Below are 19,185 nucleotides of genomic sequence, written 5' to 3'. Positions count from 1 at the left end.
AGCATGAATATTTTCTTTAATTTTTAAAATAATACATATGAAAATATTGTAATTTTTTTCTAATTTAACTACAGGAAATACCGATCTGATACGTTAAAAATTCAAATGACCCAAATAGTTACTCATGTGTAACTTATTGAAATTGCAATCTTTAAATAATTGCAGCAAACTAACAGAACAAGATCCAGCTCTAAAATGTCGAAGAAAAAACAATAACAGCAGAATGTTGCGAAACAGACCTAATGGATACATATAAGCAAATATTCCAAACCAAAAATTTAACAAAACATAACACAAAACTGACCGACTAGTATGGTACATTTAACTTCGCTTCAACAATGTAACATGATGCCATTGCCAAATCGCCACTTGCATAAATATATGCATTGAAAGACGAATAAAAAAGCTTTCCGTTTATACGGCAGGCGTGCCTTTGGAAACTGCAAAGATACCTCGAGTCAACCATGTACGTGACCACGCGGTAAGAAGTCAAATCTGGAACTAGCCATTATTTGTATACTTCTGCAACTCAATTTCCACCAATTGTCGACCAGCATAACAGGAATTCACAATCGATGCAATAATCTGTCTTTGCAAATCTTTATAATCCAGTGCTAGCTTAACATCCCAAACACACTTTTCCCTAAAGAAAACAAATGAAAAAACTTAAAAACATACAAGACCAAGCTCGCTAAAAAACACCCACCATTAAAGTACCTGGCTAGCGGTTCTGTCTCGTCCAAGTTTTGCATCATGGCATCAAACGTAGATTGAAGGTCTTCTAGAATTTCCAATTCAACTTCCAACTTTTCTTGTTCCTACAAGTACATAAAACATTATAACTTCAAAGTCATCAAATAGCCGATCGATTTAACAAAATAAAGTAATAAAAGTGTTATTACGGTGACATCTGATTGTAAAAACAACCCACGAGCTTCACGAAGATATTCTAACAAAGGACGTGGCAACCCGTAATGAAACATTCCATGGTTATTTGAAAGCCACGTGGCCCGAACCATATGAGTAGACCAATTAGATAAGTGACACGTGTCATCCGTGTTATCAACCTCAGAGAGATCAAAATCTGCAACAAAAAAGTATCAAGATATGACAATATAAAAAACAATAGCGAGTTTTAAAAACGTAACAGTTTTAAAGAATACCAAGCGGGATAGCATTATACGGATTGTCTCCTTTCGGTAAAAAGCCGTAAAAATTAACTAAATGCGAACTTGACAAATTCCCGTACGTAAGATAACATTGTTCTCCCGTTTTGCAGTTTCTTACAAGCGGAAACTTTAATGAGTTTGTAGTATTATTCACTCTTCCGTAATGCATTATGTGTGGTGATAACTACAAGATTATCATAAAGTTTTAAACTTTTTATATAAAGTTACAGAAATATATAATTATAAGAACAAAGGAGTATTAACGAACCGAATGATTCAGGAATCCTGCAATGGGAACTAAGCATGTTTTTAGTTTCCCGTCACTAAACATCATTTTCATGCTATTCGAATACCATAACTCACACGCCCATAAAAAGTCATCCCACTTGTACAACTCGGGAGGAAATATATCGGGATAATTTTTGCATAAAGATGGAACTAAATCATCGTATTGTGACCGCAAATGCTGCAATTAGAAAAATAAAAATTAATAAAAACAAAAAATTGTTCCTAAAAAAGTCAATAAACATTACCTCCTTAGCTTGAACTATCTCTTCTAGCAAAAGCGTTCCTTCTAAAGCCATGATTGCTTCAATTCCAAAGCTTAATCCTGTAATAATAAAACAACATTTAGATATTAAATAATATGTAAAGATAATATATCGAGCTTGTTATTTTCAAAACTACCTGTATTAAATGTTTCTGGTAAAGAATCGAAGTATGGCTTAAATCTCGAGTTGATATCGTGTTTTTCCTTCATACTCCATAATAATAACATTGTCTCGGATGAGATTTTATCCACTTTTTCTAATACTGTAAACTGCAACAAATACATATGATTATTAAGTTCATGTGTTAATGTAACATATATATCAAATAAATAGATGAATAAATTTTAACATACCATACTTGTGTTATGTATAATGTCCTCTGAAATAATGACAGATACCGGGATTTCCAAAGCAATATCTCCAACTTCAAGATCTTCACTTGCTATAGCTCCTCTTCCAGCTTCTTCAAAATCTGTAAAATATGAAATTAAAAAAAGTTACAATAAATATAAAAAATCATTTTGTAACATATTTATAAAATGGCTAATAAACAAAAAACTTACAAGCTATGTCAATTTTAGACTTAATACCGTTACTTTCGCCCCATTGTAATAAAAGTTTCTCCTTGTCCAAGTTTCGGTTGGCGAGAATTTTAACGTCTTCTTTAATATTTTTCTCAAACTTATGAATCAAATCTAGAGTTGCATTCTTAAGATCTTGGAAGACTCGTTGATCTTTTAACTTTGACTTGTCAACGAGTGACAAGATTGAATAAAGAGACTCTAGTTCATTCCTTTGACCGCAAAATCCCACTGGATGAGCAGCATCAGTCCATCCAAAGTAAAGATCAACCTGATAATAAATAAACAATCATGAGGGTAAATTAGTAAAATGTATTGATGAATTAATATTATTATTATTATCAGCTATTTCAATGGCTCATTTTACCTCATCAGAATGAATGATTCTCGCTCTCTGAATCATCTCTTCCAAAACAGAATTCAACAGCTCGACGCTACATTTGTTCTTGATTCTAACTTTTCCATTGGGATCGAAACCCTTGACTTCTAATAGTTTCTATAAAAAAATAAAATGATTTTATATACGGGCGCAAACAAGCTGAGACGATCACAAGCTACTCAAAATCAGATCAATAAAAAGGCTTGAAACGGGCCTGATCTCAAAATTGGAAGACCGTTTAGGCTTCTCAAGCCTTAACAACCCTAATGTATTTTTACGTTCTAACTCTTTTAGACTTCTATGTATTAACTTCACACTATGCAACCGAGCTAGAACCGAGCTTTGGCTCATTTACGCTAGGGGCGGCAACTACTAACACAACCCGAACCCGACACGAAAAAAAAGACTTTGGGTTGACTAACATGATCCGTTTAAAGAACGCGTCGGTTCGGGTAGACTAAAATGGCCCGTTTTATAAAACGGGTTAGGTTCGGGTTGACCCGTTTAAGTAATCAAAATTAAACTTTTATAATTATTATATATATATATATTTTTTTTTCCGTTTTCCATTTGCCGAGTATATTCTTGCAATTTTGAATCAAAATCAAGATCTTAATTATTTAAAACAGAAAAAAAAAATCATATTACTCATTTTCTCTACCGACTCTAAAAATTTATCCATTTTATTTAAAAAATCTTTTAGTTTCTTTAGTAAATGAGTCAAACAGGTCGTTTTCGGGTCGACCTGAATTTGTGTTGTGCAGGTTAGGTTTGAATACTTTGACACGAATAATAATATGGTCGGGTACTGGTTGCACATTTCAACCCGCTAACCTGCCAACCTGACACAATCAACACCCCTAATTTAAGCACTGCACACGAGCTCGAATCAAGTTAGGCGCATTAAGGTTTTTCTCAAAATACATAAAAATAAGTTAAAACTTACACAAATTAATGAAGTTAATAATAAACAAGCAGGGCCCGGGCATGTAAAAACAATTGACAAGCCAAGCTCGAGCTTTCGTAATTTTATACAACCAATTTTAACATTTTGTAAAACCCAAATTAACATTCTGCAAATAATCCATTAAAACTCTAACCTTTTTCTTCTCAAACAGAGTATCTTTCTCAGATAATTCAATTACTAATTCGTATTCATCAGCAACCTGCATTTATATACTTACATAATCAAAATTCATAATCATAAGACTAATTAGATAAATTAACTGTAAATAAAATAGCAAATATACAAAAATTAGGATTAGGGTTCGTACTTGATTAGTGTCCACCATTGTTATCGGTAAAAGTGTGTTCTGAGTAGAAACGAAGAACTGCAGTACTGCACACTGCTGCTAATATTTAGGGCTTATATTTGATTTGGGTCAATACCCAAATTCACATTAGGCCCGATTATCGTTTTGACCAATAAATTTTATAGTTTGACCGTCTATAGTCACAGGGATGTGTACGGTTCTACTCTGTTTGGTTATTAACGTCAACCTAATTAATCATTTGGTTTCCGGTTAATTGTTCGGTTATTGCAGTTAATTTTTAGGTTTTAGTTTGATTAATAACTAAATTTTAGCTACATGAAATGAATGTTTAAATACATGAAATTGTGGTATAAAACATGAGATGGATGTATAAAAGCTTGAAATTTATGAAAATAACTGATAACATCTTTTAGTTTAATTTGAATTCGGTTAATGCTCACCCCAGTGCAAATATTGGTCAGGCGACTGTTTTGACAAAAGAATTTTGAAGTTTGACTGTCTATGTCATAGCTCATGTGTCAGAAACTCATAATGGTCGTTCGGATATGGTGAGATTTACATGTAGACCCACATCGAAACCTAGTCATTAAACAAGCCCAAAAATTTAATAGTAATAGCTTTGTAACTTTGAGCCTGGTTGTTTTCTCGTATCTGTAAAATCCAACAGGCCCACCGGTCACATATAGTAAAGTCCAATCGTATTAACGGGTTCCAATTTTCAAACACGATTTCTCTTTCTATAATGCCTAAAGTCCGAAACTACCATTCCATGTGTTATTAACCTTTTAACAATTATTGAAAGAGTATCTTCAATGATGCACACGTGACACCGTTTAGATCTACAAACACATGTTACAAACCACTTCCGCCATTGAAGTGGGTTGTATTAGTTGTAAGAACAATCACTTGATAGTGGGTCCGTTCACGTTAACTTTACATAAAATAAAGAGAAAAGTAGGTGATGACGTGACGGTTTGTAAAAAGAGCGATGTGTAATAACTACCATAAGATAAATAAATGTTTTTATATGCTTGTTTAAAACCTGATATGAAATGCTAAATTGGATGTTTGAAACAGCGGACGCGTTGCATTAGTGGTGCTCTAAGGGCATCCATACTAAGCAAACATGTTGACCAAAGTATTTTCCCTTTCCCCACAAGAATGTGGACTTTTATCATGCCAAAGAAAATGACCAATTTTCCCTTGATTATAGCAGAAGCAACAGAGTTATTGGCCCATCAGGTTCTCCAAACATATTCAGAGATGAACCCCAATAATTGGGCCTTCCAAATGTCAAGTTTGACCAAAAAATAGTCAAGCATAACCAAAATACTCAAAAGGGGATGATTCATGTTTATATACTCTTTTAATAATATTTGAAACCTAACATGCATTTGTAACATTAAGCAGGCATAAAATAGCAAACGTGTTACATTTATAAAACAATAATAAACTTGTAGCCATAAAAAATAAGAGACCAACCGTAAAACAAGAAGCAAATGAAAATTTCCAAACATAAGTGTAATTTAGCATCATAAGTTCATAACTCTGTTGATTAACCCAAAAATTAACTTTAATAGATTTTTAATTAATTAACAAAATCTCATTAACCTTTTCAAATGCCCCATCTTTCTTCAATTCGACCGCCACGTCATCGCCATCACTCGTCGCTGCGCCACCAACCTTTTTCGGATTATCCAACTCCCCCTTCTTCTCTTTCTCCGTCTCCCTCGTCCTTTTCTTCTCCACCTTACTTTTCAACGCCTCTAACAACGCCCTGACTGCCTTGTCCTTATCTCGCTTGTTTTTAATCAACACCTCACTAATATCCGCAGGAGTCATCTCCGCCTCATCGATCAGCGCCGCAAGATCCTCCAAAACGTCACTCTCAATATCCCCGTCATCACAATCCAAGTAATTTTTAAGCAAAATCTTAAGCGCCGGGAACAAACAATACCCCATGAGCACATGCATATCCATCCGCCCACTTCTTAACAATGCAGGGTCCAGTTTCTCAATATGATTCGTTGTGAAAACAAATATCCGCTCCGGTCTACAAGATGACCATAACCCGTCTGTAAAGTTCAATAAACCCGATAACGTAATTGAGTTATTGGTGGGACCACTGGGTCCCGGTTTGGGTTTGGATTTCGTATCCGTACCACTTTTTTTTAAATCCCTTTTTTTAAAATTCGCGAAATTAACCGAACAATCGATATCTTCTATTACAATTATCGATTTCGAGCTCGTACTTATAAGCAACTTCCGAAGGTCGGAATTCGTTTTGACTCCGGTCAACTCTAGGTCGAATATATCATAGTTGAGGTAATTTGCCATGGCCGCGATCATACTTGACTTCCCGGTCCCAGGCGGACCATACAACAAATACCCTCTCTTCCACGCACGCCCCGTGCGTTCATAAAACGCCTTACCCCCATCCGCAAAATCGCGGAGATCAGACATGATCTCCGCCTTTTTAACCGGATCCATGGCAAGCGTTTCAAACGTGCACGGGTGCTTAAACGGCACCCAGTTATACCAGTACCGGGTGCCGTTATTCGTGTACAGAAACCTGTCACGATTCTCTCTTGATCTCATTCGCCTTTTCGGTTATGAACTCAAGGTAATCATTAAGGATACGCGGTTTACCCTTTTTGTTAACCCGAAGCGTAAACCTACGCTTATCTCGTCCGGAATTCGAAGAATTACCAGACTGTCTCGGTGTCACGACGTGTTCCCACACGACTTTAACGTCAAGGAACACGTCTGACAACCGAGCATTGCTCGTTAGCCCGAATGTGATAACCGACTTGTTAAGACCGCGAGAGAGCGAAAGGCGGGTTGAAGGGGACGCATTTGCGGCTGCGGTTTCGGATAAGTAGAGCTGGACCGTGTTGTAGAGTTCGTTAATGTTGATACCGTCGATTTCGGTGATGTCGAAGTAATAATAAGAGTTGAAGGAGTTAAACAAACGTTGGAAGAGTTTAAGGAATAATAAACGGAGTTCATATGGGATGAAACCACTAAGTTGGCGTTGGAACAAGACCACAACACCGATTAAGGATGCCATGTTTTTCCAGAGCTCCATCATGTTGTTTGTTGCATAGAATGATAGATGATCAAAGTCAGAGATTGGGGGTTATATAACAATAATAATAAACGGACTATATCTTTGTAAATTGGTTGTAAATATCTTTCCAAATATCATCCCAAAATATATGCATTCTTTTCGGGCTAGAAGGTTACAACAGCCCACAAATACACGTTTGACACTTTCCACGCCAATTTTTTCACAAGCTACTTGAGATGGACTCGTGAAAAAATTTGATCGAGCTGAGCTCAAGTCTAAAAATAAGCCCGTCTAATAAACGAACCCGAGTCTGAGCTTCATTTATCAAGCTTAAACCGGCTCGCGAGCCTGAACGAGCCTATCATTTATATTATTTATAACACCTATAATAATAATAATAATAAATATATAATGTTACAAGAAAATAACTAAATAACTATATAGGGGATGGATCTTGCGAGAAGTGAATGTATAACTCCATTAATCCCTAATTTCACTCTCTTTCAAATGATGTTACATACATATACGTAGGTTGGTTGTATTTATGTCTTAATTACACATTCAAACCTACATACAAGCATATAAATGTACCGAGCCACATTCAATCATATGTACCTACACACATACAAACATACATACACATATACAAACATACGTACCTACACACATACATATGCACCTACACAACACACCTACACATAAGAAAGAGAGTGAAATTACAGATTAATGGAGTTACACCTTCACTTCTCGCTGTAAAAAAACTTTTGAAATGATCAAGTACTTATATATATAATTATAATTTAAAAAATATAATAATAATAATATAAAAACAAACAGTGTTGGACCAAGAAATTTTTTTTATGAAGAGAAAAATATATAAGGTTTATTTGTCTATTGCTACAAAATAACTATTTTGGTCTGATTCGAATCTTATCGAATCGAGGCAGGTCATATTAGAAAAGATATAAAACAAGGTTTGATAACATGCGCGTTGCGCATGTTTATGTTTAGTAAACCATAAGTGGGTCATATTAAAATTGTTACTTGTATATATATTATATAGTGGTTAAAAAAACAAAAAGTTGAGTTGTATCTTATTTCTTCTTTTTTTAACCTTTCTTTTTTTCTTTACCAATGAGACCATTGTACTCTTTTGCCTTTTTAGTCCAGGGTTTGCCCCACACAGTACAACTTTTTGTAGGCAAAATTTTTGCATACATGGGCATAACTTGTATTTTAATTTACAGCAGTACAATCTGTTTTGGGTCATCTGCATAACATATTCGATTTACACAGCTGGTTACCTGATTATTATAAATCCAAAAAGAAGTACGAAAATCGGAAAAGGTGATGTAGTTTACACACTTGTCTTTTAGTGATTGAAACTTACTGCAACAAGCATCCACTGCTTGGCATTCGTAATGAAAGAGCTAAAAACGTTAAATCATTTTTTTTTTATTGATCCTTTTATATATAACACAAACCAAACTACATCTGGATAATGGGTAAGCGAGCAACAAGTTGCGCCGCTATCCCCTTTTGAATTGCAAAGCCTATTCTACTAAATATAAATCCTTGGTTCCTCGGGCTCTGCGAGTCACTGTGGACCACCTTCTGCACCCGCTCCAAGAAGCGAACCGCCTCGGGAGCTAGGGATCCAAAAGTGTCGAAGGCAAATGGAATGAACATGTGCTGATTCTCCAAACACGATGTCTCATGCTTAGCAACCTTCCTAGACTCCGCTCTCAAAACCGTCTGTCCCGGTACGAAGCCCTGTCTCTCAGCCCCACCAACGGGGACACCCCAGTGAGGTCAACACGCATGCTTACCCCTTGTCCAGCCAAACACAAGAACATCCGCAGGACGCAGTGTAGATCTTCCCTCACGAGGATCAGTCAAAAAGTTAACAGGTGCCTCTTTCTTGGCTGAGATCCCGGCACGTTAAATCATGTAATGTCAACGTCACGCGTAGGCATATGTATTTTTCCAGTTTTATGCGTAATGTTTAAAACCCTTTGTAATGATGCCCTCAGGTATCCATAATGGGGCGTCTCTCCCCAACTTTTTCACTTAGAACACCGGCATTTTCAACCTTTATATATATATATGCACGTTCTCGACGGTTTTTTAGGGCAAGAGGCTCGGTCTAAGGACCAATCATATCATTCCTTTTCTTATCTTTAAATCATTATTTAAACCTAGCACACGTTTGTAACATTAGCTAGAGATAAAATAGCAAAAGTGCCACGTCTTAACAAACATTAATAAACAATAATAATTAAAAACTTAGTAACCTAACTAGGAAATCAAAATATCAAACACAGTTACATAATTTAGTATGATACAATCATACATGACTAAAAACCAAAACAAGGACCATATATATATTTTATATTTTCCAAATTTTCAACATCCAATTCCCAAGAGACCCCACCAGGAATTCCAATGTCCCCCAACCAAACCCTTGTTTTGATTGATTAATAATAATAATAATAATAATAATCAACTAAACCCAAATACTATAAAATAAGGTGAGTCAACAATTAACCTTAATTGCTTACTTAACTAATTAAGTAATCATATTTTTCTTTTCTTTTTCATCCTCCCCACCTTTATTGTAATCTACCTCCACGTCATCACCGCCACTAGTCGCCACACCACTAGCTTCTTTCGAAGTATCCAACGCCCTCTTCTCCTCCACCTCAACCTCTTTCGCCACTTTAGTCCTCAACGTCTCTAACAACACCCTGACCGCCTTGTCCTTATCTCTTTTGTTTTTTATCAACACCTCGCTAACATCCGCAGGAGTCATTTCCACTTTGTCAATCACTGCCGCTAGATCCTCCAAAACATCGTTCTCAATATCAACGTCGTCCCAGTCCAAGTAGTTCTTTAACAAAATCTTAAGCGACGGGAACGAAGAACAATAGCTCATGAACACGTGCATATCCATCCGCCCGCTCCGCAACAATGCGGGGTCAAGTTTTTCAATATGATTAGTTGTGAAAACGAATATCCGCTCCGACCCACAACATGACCATAACCCGTCCGTAAAGTTCAATAAACCCGATAACGTAATCGAGTTATTGTTATCATCATTTTCCATATCAACCGGACCACCCGGACCGGATCTAGCATCCGAAACACTCGTTACCGAACCATTTCTTTTACGATTCGCGAGATTAACCGAACAATCAATATCTTCAATCACGATTATTGATTTCGAGCTCGTCTTCATAAGCAACTTCCGAAGGTCGGAATTTGATTTGACCTCGGTCAACTCAAGGTCGTAAATATCGTACTTGAGGTAATTCGCAATAGCCGCAATCATACTCGATTTCCCAGTCCCGGGCGGACCGTACAACAAATACCCTCTCTTCCACGCACGCCCCATGCGTTTATAAAATGCCTCACCATCCACAAAATCACGTAAATCAGACATTATCTCTATCTCTGTTTTCTTAACCGGGTCCATCGCAGCGTTTCAAACGTGCTCGGATGCTTAAACGGCACGGACTCCCACGGACGTTCTCGGGAATCGAAAGATCCGCGGGAGTTCGTGTACAACTTCCTGTCTTGATTCTCTCTCTTAATTTCATTCGCCTTTTCGGTTATAAAATCAAGGTACTCTTTAATTATATTATTATTATTATTATTCAGGTTATCTTTTTTATTAACCCGAAGCGTGAACCCACGCTTCTCGTCCTGCCAAGAACGCCACGAATTCGAATTCGAATGCCGTGGCGTCACAACGTGTTCCCAAACAACGGAAATGTTACGGAACACGTCTGGGAGGCGGTCATTATTCGTTAGCCCGAAGGTGATAACGGACGAATTAAGACCGCGAGTGAGCGAAAGGCGGTTAGAAGCGGTCGCATTTGCGGCCGCGGAGGCGGATAGGTAGAGCTGGACCGCGTTGTAGAGTTCGTTAGTGTTGACACCGTCGATTTCGGTGATGTCGAAATAATAATAAGAGTTGAAGGAGTTAAACAAACGTTGGAAGAGTTTAAGGAATAATAAATGGAGTTCGGGTGGGATGATAGCAGTAAGTTGGTGTCGGAAAAAGGCTAGAACGCCTAGTAGAGAGGCTATGGTTGTCCAGAGCTCATTCATGGTTGGTTTGTGAAGATGACCAAAAGGAATGATAGAGATTTATAATAATAATAATAATAATAATAACCAGCTAATAGCAAACTACTTGTAGCAAGTTTTAAGTCACTAGAGACAACTCCCTCTCACTTCATATTTGTCAAAGTATGGTGCAAACGAGTGGAGCGGAGCCCAAGATTGAACTTGACTAGTTTCGATCTCTATTATTAAAGTCTGAGTTTGGCTCGTCAGTAAGTTTACATTTTACAATCTTGAACTTGGCTCGGACTCAGCTTATGCTAACTCATTTACTAGTTATTAATTACTGTATGTTTTTAACATTATATATATGGAGAAAAGATAAAATACAATAACTGTTAAAGTACATTAGGTACAAAATACAAATATTTATGAAATTGATCCATGAAATCACATCACAAGATCTCGAAATCATCAATACATATCCAATTAATCATTGGTTCACCGAATTAAACAGTTTTGGATCGTTAATCGATCATTTTTTTACTTTTATTCACGAACGCGTTTTTGAGCGTTTTAGGTTTTGGCTGAGCATTTTAGTTTTTTGGATGAACGTTTTAGTTGTTGGATGAACGTTTTAGTATTTTTGTCTTTGAGTGTTTTCGGTTTTGCCTTTAAGCGTGTCGCGTACCTATTGTACGGTAAACAATTATTGTACAGTAACCTTATCATATATGTGTGTGTCACACACATACATAGGGGATAGATAAATATATATATTTCAATTATAACTTTATACATAAATTAATAATATTTTATTTAGTTATTTTAATAGCATAATATATGTTAATTAACAATTAAAAACTATGTAAAAATTATATAAATAATAGGCTCGCGAGCCACTAGAGATCAAGAAGTGAAGCTCGGGCTTGCATATATAGCGAGTTGTTTTTTAGGCTCGGGCTCTGCTTGTTTACACTCATAGTGGAACTGATTTAAAATACAATTAGGAACTGATTATTATTAAATGTATGGGCATAATAAATTTTAAATTTGTGTAAGCTTCATGTTTTATGTATTAGTTTTTTATTTTTCTTTTTTTCCCTTTTCAACTAACCGCTAACACTAACATCATTAATGGACTTTTAAATCAATACCTTTGAGCCAGACGAGATTTTAAATACGTGTAAAGTTGAAGAGCAACACCATAAGACTACAACGCTCAAGCACTTAAGAAAGAATACCATTATATCAATACCTTGAACTAGGGGTGTTTAAAATACTCGAACCCGATTAACCTGACCCGACCTGAACCTAAATAAGCTAATTAGGGTTGGGTTAAATAGGGTCAAAAAGTATTAATCGAGTTATTCGGGTTGACCCGAATAACCCGAATTGTTAATAGGGTCGGGTTTCGGGTTTATTTTTCAAAAATAATCGGGTTTCGGGTTAACCCGAATAACCCGATTAGTGATTATACTTTACTTCAAATACAATAATGAAAATGTAAAATAAGCACTAAAAAGTCAATACTGAAAGTTTTATAGACGAGTTAATTATTCTTCTGTTTGTTCATGAGCCGTTAGACAGGAAGTTCTTTTAAAATAAACGAACGAAAGTGAACAAATGTTTCACTCGTTCATCTATGTTCGTGAACACTCGTTTTTGATCATTCATTTAAGTTTGTTTATGTTCTTTCATGTTCGTTTACGTATTAATAGAAAATTATTAAATATTATTTGTATTTAGAAATTATATCACCATAATATATTTGTGATATTTATAAAGTAACAAGGTCAACCCGATTAACCTGACTAACCTGAAACCCGAATAACCCGAACCCGACTAACCCGAACCTTAATAGGGTCGGGTTTCAGGTTAGATATTTTTTAAGAAAAACCCGACTAACCCGACCCGATTAATCCGAAACCCGATCAAATTGATCCGATGAACACCCCTACCTTGAACAGCTAGGCTAGAGTTTTCTATGTAAGAGGGGGAGGAAGCAACGCCATCATTGACATCTCGAACTGAATAAGCATGTGAGGAGTGTTAGCACAATCAATTAACTTAGTTTGTTGGTTAATTTCATAATAATATTTAACTAAATTACTAAATCATGTAATTAAATAAAACATATATGTATCAAACTAATGATCGGTTCATATAACTATCGTCCCACTCCTCACATGCTTCAAAATATGTCACTAAATTACTAAATCATTTAATATAACATTCTAATAATAGGAGTAAAAAATGTCATTTTATCAGTGTTTTAAAACCGGTTCAAACCGGCCGGTTGAACCGGTTAAACCGGATTTCGCACAGCAGGCCGGTATTTTGAGTCCGGTATTTTTGACCGTTTTGCTATAACATCGTACCGCAGGTTTTTGTCTAAAACACCGGTTTTTACCGGCAAACCGGTTTTAAGCCCGAGAAATTTTTTATATTGCGGCCCATATTTTTTCAAAATTACTTTTAACACAGCAATTAACATTTAAACATGTAAACATTATGACTATTTTTTAAAAAAATTGAGTACTTTTGCATTATTTTTTTAATATAGATTAACTTTTGGATTATTTTTTTATTATATGAACCGTTTAGTTTTAGGTTATTTTTGGATTGAAATTACCTTTATAGGAAATTATAAGGTAAACTATTTAACCGGTTGAACCTCCCGGTATAACCCGATTCAACTGGCTGTACCATTTTATAGCTCAATCCGGTACAAGTAAAATACCGGTTTTTAAAACATTGCATTTTATTCAACAATAATTAACCCTTTAACCATAAGAAATAAAAGACCAAACGTAAAACAACAAATTAAAGTATTAAACTACCAAACATAAGTGTAATTTAGTAGGATACATTGGCGCCATAACACATTGGCGCCATCCGTGGGACGGCAACGAACTACCCTTCGATCTCCCTCTCGGTTGTCAGATCTCTCCCAGGAAAAACCCAGATCTGGAAGTTTACAGAAAAAGTCTTCAAGGCTTGTTCTATTAAAGCTCAAAAAGATCCATAGATCTAAAGGAGGCTTCCAGATCTGTGCAAAAAGAAACGGCCTGATTCGAATGATCAAGTCTCCGGATCTGTGATGGTTTTAAATCCCCTGCAGCTTCAGATCTATCTAGAGCTGATTTACAGATCTAGATCTAGATTACAGACCTGGATTTTAGGTTTAAAATTGCAGATCTAACTCTTAAATTGCAGATCCAAAAATTACCAGACTTCCGCCGCCATGTACTCGCGCCCGCGGATTCTCACTCCGCAGCCGTGCATGTGCCGCCGCGGAAACCACCATGTGGGTTTTGCGCAAGAGACCTCCGCCATGCACGCGCACTCGCGAGTCACCACTCCATCGCCGTGCATGCGCGCATCAGGCCTCGCGCCAAACTTAAAGGTTGGGAATCCTCATAATATCCCATATGGCCTCGCGCCAAACTTAAAGGTTGGGAATCCTCATAATATCCCATATGGCCTCGCGCCAAACTTAAAGGTTGGGAATCCTCATAATATCCCATATGGCTACGCGCCAAACTTAAAGGTTGGGAATCCTCATAATATCCCATATGGCCTCGCGCCAAACTTAAAGGTTGGGAATCCTCATAATATCCCATATGGCTACGCGCCAAACTTAAAGGTTGGGAATCCTCATAATATCCCATATGGCCTCGCGCCAAACTTAAAGGTTGGGAATCCTCATAATATCCCATATGGCTACGCGCCAAACTTAAAGGTTGGGAATCCTCATAATATCCCATATGGCTACGCGCCAAACTTAAAGGTTGGGAATCCTCATAATATCCCATATGGCTACGCGCCAAACTTAAAGGTTGGGAATCCTCATAATATCCCATATGGCTACGCGCCATACTTAAATGTTGGGAATCCTCATAATATCCCATATGGCTACGCGCCATACTTAAAGGTTGGGAATCCTCATAATATCCCATATGGCTACACGCCATAGTTTAAGGTTGGGAATCCTCATAATATCCCATATGGCTACGCGCCATACTTAAAGGTTGGGAATCCTCATAAACCCATACTGTAACACCCCGACCGATGGCGGATTATAAATCGGGGCGCCACGTATTGTTTCATTACTCGCGACACTATTTGGGTGTCAATATTTAATAAATACATTTCCTTGCGCACGCGCAGAACATGACATAAAGTAGCATAAATCATATCATAACTTAAAATATTCAAATAACATAACTTGTCTTGTTACATTTTAATCTAGGTCCAAACAAAAAGAAAACATCCTACGCGTCCAAGAGATTCCCAAAAGCAGCTACAGCAAACCTGAACATGTGTTAAAATAAAACGTCAACACTTGCGTGTCGGTGAGAAATCAAGTTTAATACATATAAATAGATAACAATATCTGCGCGCATCATGTGTATAACTGGTGTTCAACAAGGGTGTAATCAGATTGTGATCAAGCCTTAGATCATAGCTCATAGTTCAATCCGTGCTCCCAATTGAGCACAAAAACAAGAAAACTGTGCAAGTGTAAACAAAAGAGAAATCATAAACGATAGTTCTCCCGTGTTCATCTAATGGATCCATGAAAACTGCGGAATAGGCCGACAAGACGGTTAATGATCCACACATACAAATAAACAGCCAAGTCTACGTCCATAACACATGGGGTTTTACGCGACAAAAGTTTATAAACAAGTTTAAGACTCAAGTTTGTACGAACACATGAACATCCCAAAACATTTAAAAATAAAAAGGGATTAGGTACGAGATTACTCACCTGAAAAAGGTATGTTGAAAGGTAATGCAAGAATCAACTTTTAAACAAGCACAAGTTAACCTATAGATAAGAGGTTATTGGTTTAATGATTTGTTTTATGCCTTGAATATATGTTAGCATAGTAATATGTATCTTTAACAAATTATTATATATTATATATTACCGGAAATCTGGGCAGGACAAGGGAAAAGACGAAGGCAGAGAGAGGAGGCGGCTGAGGAACAACGGCAGAGGGCAAGGAGAAGAGAGCAGAGATTAGTTTAAGTGTTTGTGTGTGTAGTGTTAAATAACAAGAAAATAGTATTATATATAGGGAAACCCTAGGGAACACAATCCCTAAAAAGGAGGAAAAGATCTTCTCAAATCAAGCAAAAGATATTAAAAAGCACAAGAAAACAAAAGCAAAAGATATCCAAAGATACGCCGGCAGCTGCAGGGGATGGAAAAGCTGACAGGTTACAGAATAAAGCATGGGAGGAGTCAGATAAAACACTGTTCAAGACATGCAAAAGAAGATTTCAAAGGATTATGTCAGTCACTTTTTCTGCCAACCAATGGGGTTGGTGCGCATGCTGCGCCGAAAGTGACTATTCAGACAGAAGATAAGATATCACAAAAGAATACAGGCTGACCTAAACAGAAGAAAAGACTTAAGGTCTAGCGCGAGAAGACTCGAGCGCACGCGCGAGGGCGAAGGCAGACAGAGAACAATCCTTAGCGCGCCGCGGGAAGAACTATTATCCTTAGCGCGCCGCGGGAAGAATTACCATTCTTAGCGCGCCGCGGGAAGAACTACAAATCCTTAGCGCGTCGCGGGAAGAACTACCATTCTTAGCGCGCTGCGAGAAGAACTACAATTCTTAGCGCGTCGCGGGAAGAACTACCGTTCTTAGCGCGTCGCGGGAAGAACTGCCGTTCTTTGCGCGCTGCGAGAACAGTTCGCCTCGCGTATCGCAGGAACAACTGGTCTTCACGCAGGCTTCCTTGTAAGGAGTCTGGCGCGTGGAGCTGCGCAGACATCCTTAGGCGGGAAGAACCAAAGGACAAGCAAAGAGGTTTCAGGCTCAAGGGTTAAGCAGAGGGGTGGGACGGCGACAAGAAAGAGAAAGAGGCGGGACGGCGGAGAGAAGGAAGAAAGGGACGGCGGAAAGAAATTATTATTATTAGTAAGTAATATAAAAATATATATATATATATATATATATATATATATAATTTATTTAATGTAAAATTTACAAAGATTAATAAATTAAATTTTAAATCATAAAAAGAAGAATCGGATTCGAAAACGGGTACCTGGGTCGGGTCGGATTGGGCAGATGTCACACATACGGCTTCGCGCCGAATACAAGACCAAACGCGGCTCCGCTCCGTTCAACATGCACACCACCATGATGCTTGAGCGCAGTCGCATATCACATGCTCATGCACCACATATGCTCACGCATCACATATGCTCACGCATATTACATATGCTCATGCATATTACATATGCTTACGCATCACATGCTCTCACATATCACAGTCTACGCGCACGCGCACGCAACATCTGCTCATTGCGCATGACACAAAGTCTACGCGCACGCAACATCTGCGCATGGCGCATGACACGAAGTCTACGCGCACGCGCATGCAACAACTGCGCGTGGCGCGGGACATCAAGTCTACGCGCACGCGCATGCAACATCTGCGCGTGCGCATAACACAAAGCCAGAGCCTATGCGCACGCGCACGCAACATCGGCGCGTGGCGCGGGACATAAAGTCTACGCGCACGCGCAAGCTTCATTATTCTTATAGCTCGTAAGCCGCAACTCGCGCAAGCTCCATTATTATTACAGCCCGTAAGTCGCCTCACGCGCAGGCTTCATTATTCTTATAGCTCGTAAGCCGCAACTCGCGCAAGCTCCATTATTATTACAGCCCGTAAGTCGCCTCACGCGCAGGCTTTATTATTCTTATAGCTCGTAAGCCGCAACTCGCGCAAGCTTTATTATTCTTATAGCTCGTAAGTCGCAACTCGCGCAAGCTCCATTATTATTATAGCTCGTAAGTCGCCTCATGCGCAAGCTTTATTTTTCTTATAGCTCGTAAGCAGCGACTCGCGCAAGCTTCATTATTCTTATAGCTCGTAAGTCGCCTCACGCGCAAGCTTTATTATTCTTACAGCTCATAAGTCGCCTCGCGCGCAAGCTTCATTATTATTATAGCTCGTAAGTCGCCACGCGCGCAGGCTTTATTTTTCTTACAGCTCATAAGTCGCCTCGCGCGCAAGCTTCATTATTATTATAGCTCGTAAGCCGCAACTCGCGCAAGCCTTATTATTCTTATAGCTCGTAAGTCGCCTCACGCGCAGGCTTTATTATTCTTATAACTCGTAAGTCGCCTCGCGCGCAGTTTTTATTATTCTTATAGCTCGTAAGTCGCCTTACGCGCAGGCTTTATTATTCTTATAGATCCGTAAGTCGCCTCGCGCGCAGGCTTTATTATTCTTATAGCTCGTAAGTCGCCTTACGCGCAGGCTTTATTATTCTTATAGATCCGTAAGTCGCCTCGCGCGCAGGCTTTATTATTCTCATAGATCCGTAAGTCGCCTCGCGCGCAGGCTCTATTATTCTCATAACTCGTAAGCTGCCTCGCGCGCAAGTTATGTTACATTATTATCGAGATGCGCGCTCCATCTCTTATCAGGCCTCGCGCCACTATGATGCGTGCTATATCTTATCTATGACAGGGCACCATCATTATCATAAGGACCGCAACATGTCACCATCATGAGGAAAACCTCCCAAAACTCAAAGACAATAAAGACAAGGCCAAAGAAAAGGGAAAAAACCGCCTCATAGCCTAACACACCTCATAAAGCCCAGCGCTCCACCTAGACGCTTGCGCGCCCAGGAGCAACGCTGGGCTTGGGGGGGCTTGTAGGGGTATGGTACTAAACCCGGTTTTACGACCCTAAATTTATTATGTTTGGCTTATTTTATTATATGGACTAATACAATGTTATTGGGCTGAGGGGGTTTTGTGGAGGTAACCCTAACTGGGCTAGGCCCATTAGGGTATCATGATGGTGGCCATGAGACTCTCTATATAAGGAGGTCTCTACCTCCTTATTAGGGGGTCATGCTCAATAAGAGCCACCACCACTTTTTTGTGTCTGTAAACAAGAGATCTTTGAAATTTCTTAGCAGTCACCTCCACACCCTCGAAAAACCATTGCAGGTCTCAAGCAACCGGAGGAGAAGACCAAGACGTGGTTCGTTCATCTCGAAAATCCGTGGAAACACCGTCATGGATCAGGTCAGATTCATTTT

General features: G+C 38.3%; 1 protein-coding gene and 2 pseudogenes across 1 annotated transcript; all 3 read right to left on the bottom strand.

The window, feature by feature from the left end:
• Positions 1-190: 190 nt before the first annotated feature.
• LOC143544414 (uncharacterized) lies at positions 191-4,026 on the bottom strand. Its single transcript, XM_077036529.1, has 12 exons — positions 3,955-4,026; positions 3,781-3,846; positions 2,669-2,797; positions 2,284-2,572; positions 2,074-2,192; positions 1,857-1,989; positions 1,703-1,779; positions 1,438-1,635; positions 1,164-1,353; positions 903-1,084; positions 718-818; positions 191-643 (listed from the first exon to the last, which is right to left on the bottom strand). The coding sequence occupies exons 1-12, from the start codon at positions 3,970-3,972 to the stop codon at positions 502-504; spliced, it is 1,644 nt and encodes a 547-aa protein (XP_076892644.1). The 5' UTR covers positions 3,973-4,026; the 3' UTR covers positions 191-501.
• A 1,512-nt stretch (positions 4,027-5,538) lies between these two features.
• Positions 5,539-7,263, bottom strand: LOC143544377 (AAA-ATPase At5g57480 pseudogene; annotated as a pseudogene).
• Positions 7,264-9,312: 2,049 nt separating this feature from the next.
• LOC143544391 (AAA-ATPase At4g25835 pseudogene) lies at positions 9,313-11,149 on the bottom strand (annotated as a pseudogene).
• Between the last annotated feature and the right edge of the window lie 8,036 nt (positions 11,150-19,185).

This window comes from Bidens hawaiensis, unplaced genomic scaffold (assembly GCF_021521415.1).
Source record: "Bidens hawaiensis isolate Kalapana, Puna unplaced genomic scaffold, B.hawaiensis_p1.1 tig00013566_1, whole genome shotgun sequence".
NCBI classification, from domain to species: domain Eukaryota; kingdom Viridiplantae; phylum Streptophyta; class Magnoliopsida; order Asterales; family Asteraceae; genus Bidens; species Bidens hawaiensis.
This window is presented reverse-complemented; position numbering and strand designations above follow the sequence as displayed.

What these genes read in the sequence shown, in the direction of transcription:
- LOC143544414 (XM_077036529.1), bottom strand. An exon ending in GTCTAAAATTGACATAGCTT is followed by an intron (nt 2,193 to 2,283) that starts GTAAGTTTTTTG and finishes CATATTTTACAG; the next exon opens with ATTTTGAAGAAGCTGGAAGA. An exon ending in CAGGATTCCTGAATCATTCG is followed by an intron (nt 1,354 to 1,437) that starts GTTCGTTAATAC and finishes ATAATCTTGTAG; the next exon opens with TTATCACCACACATAATGCA.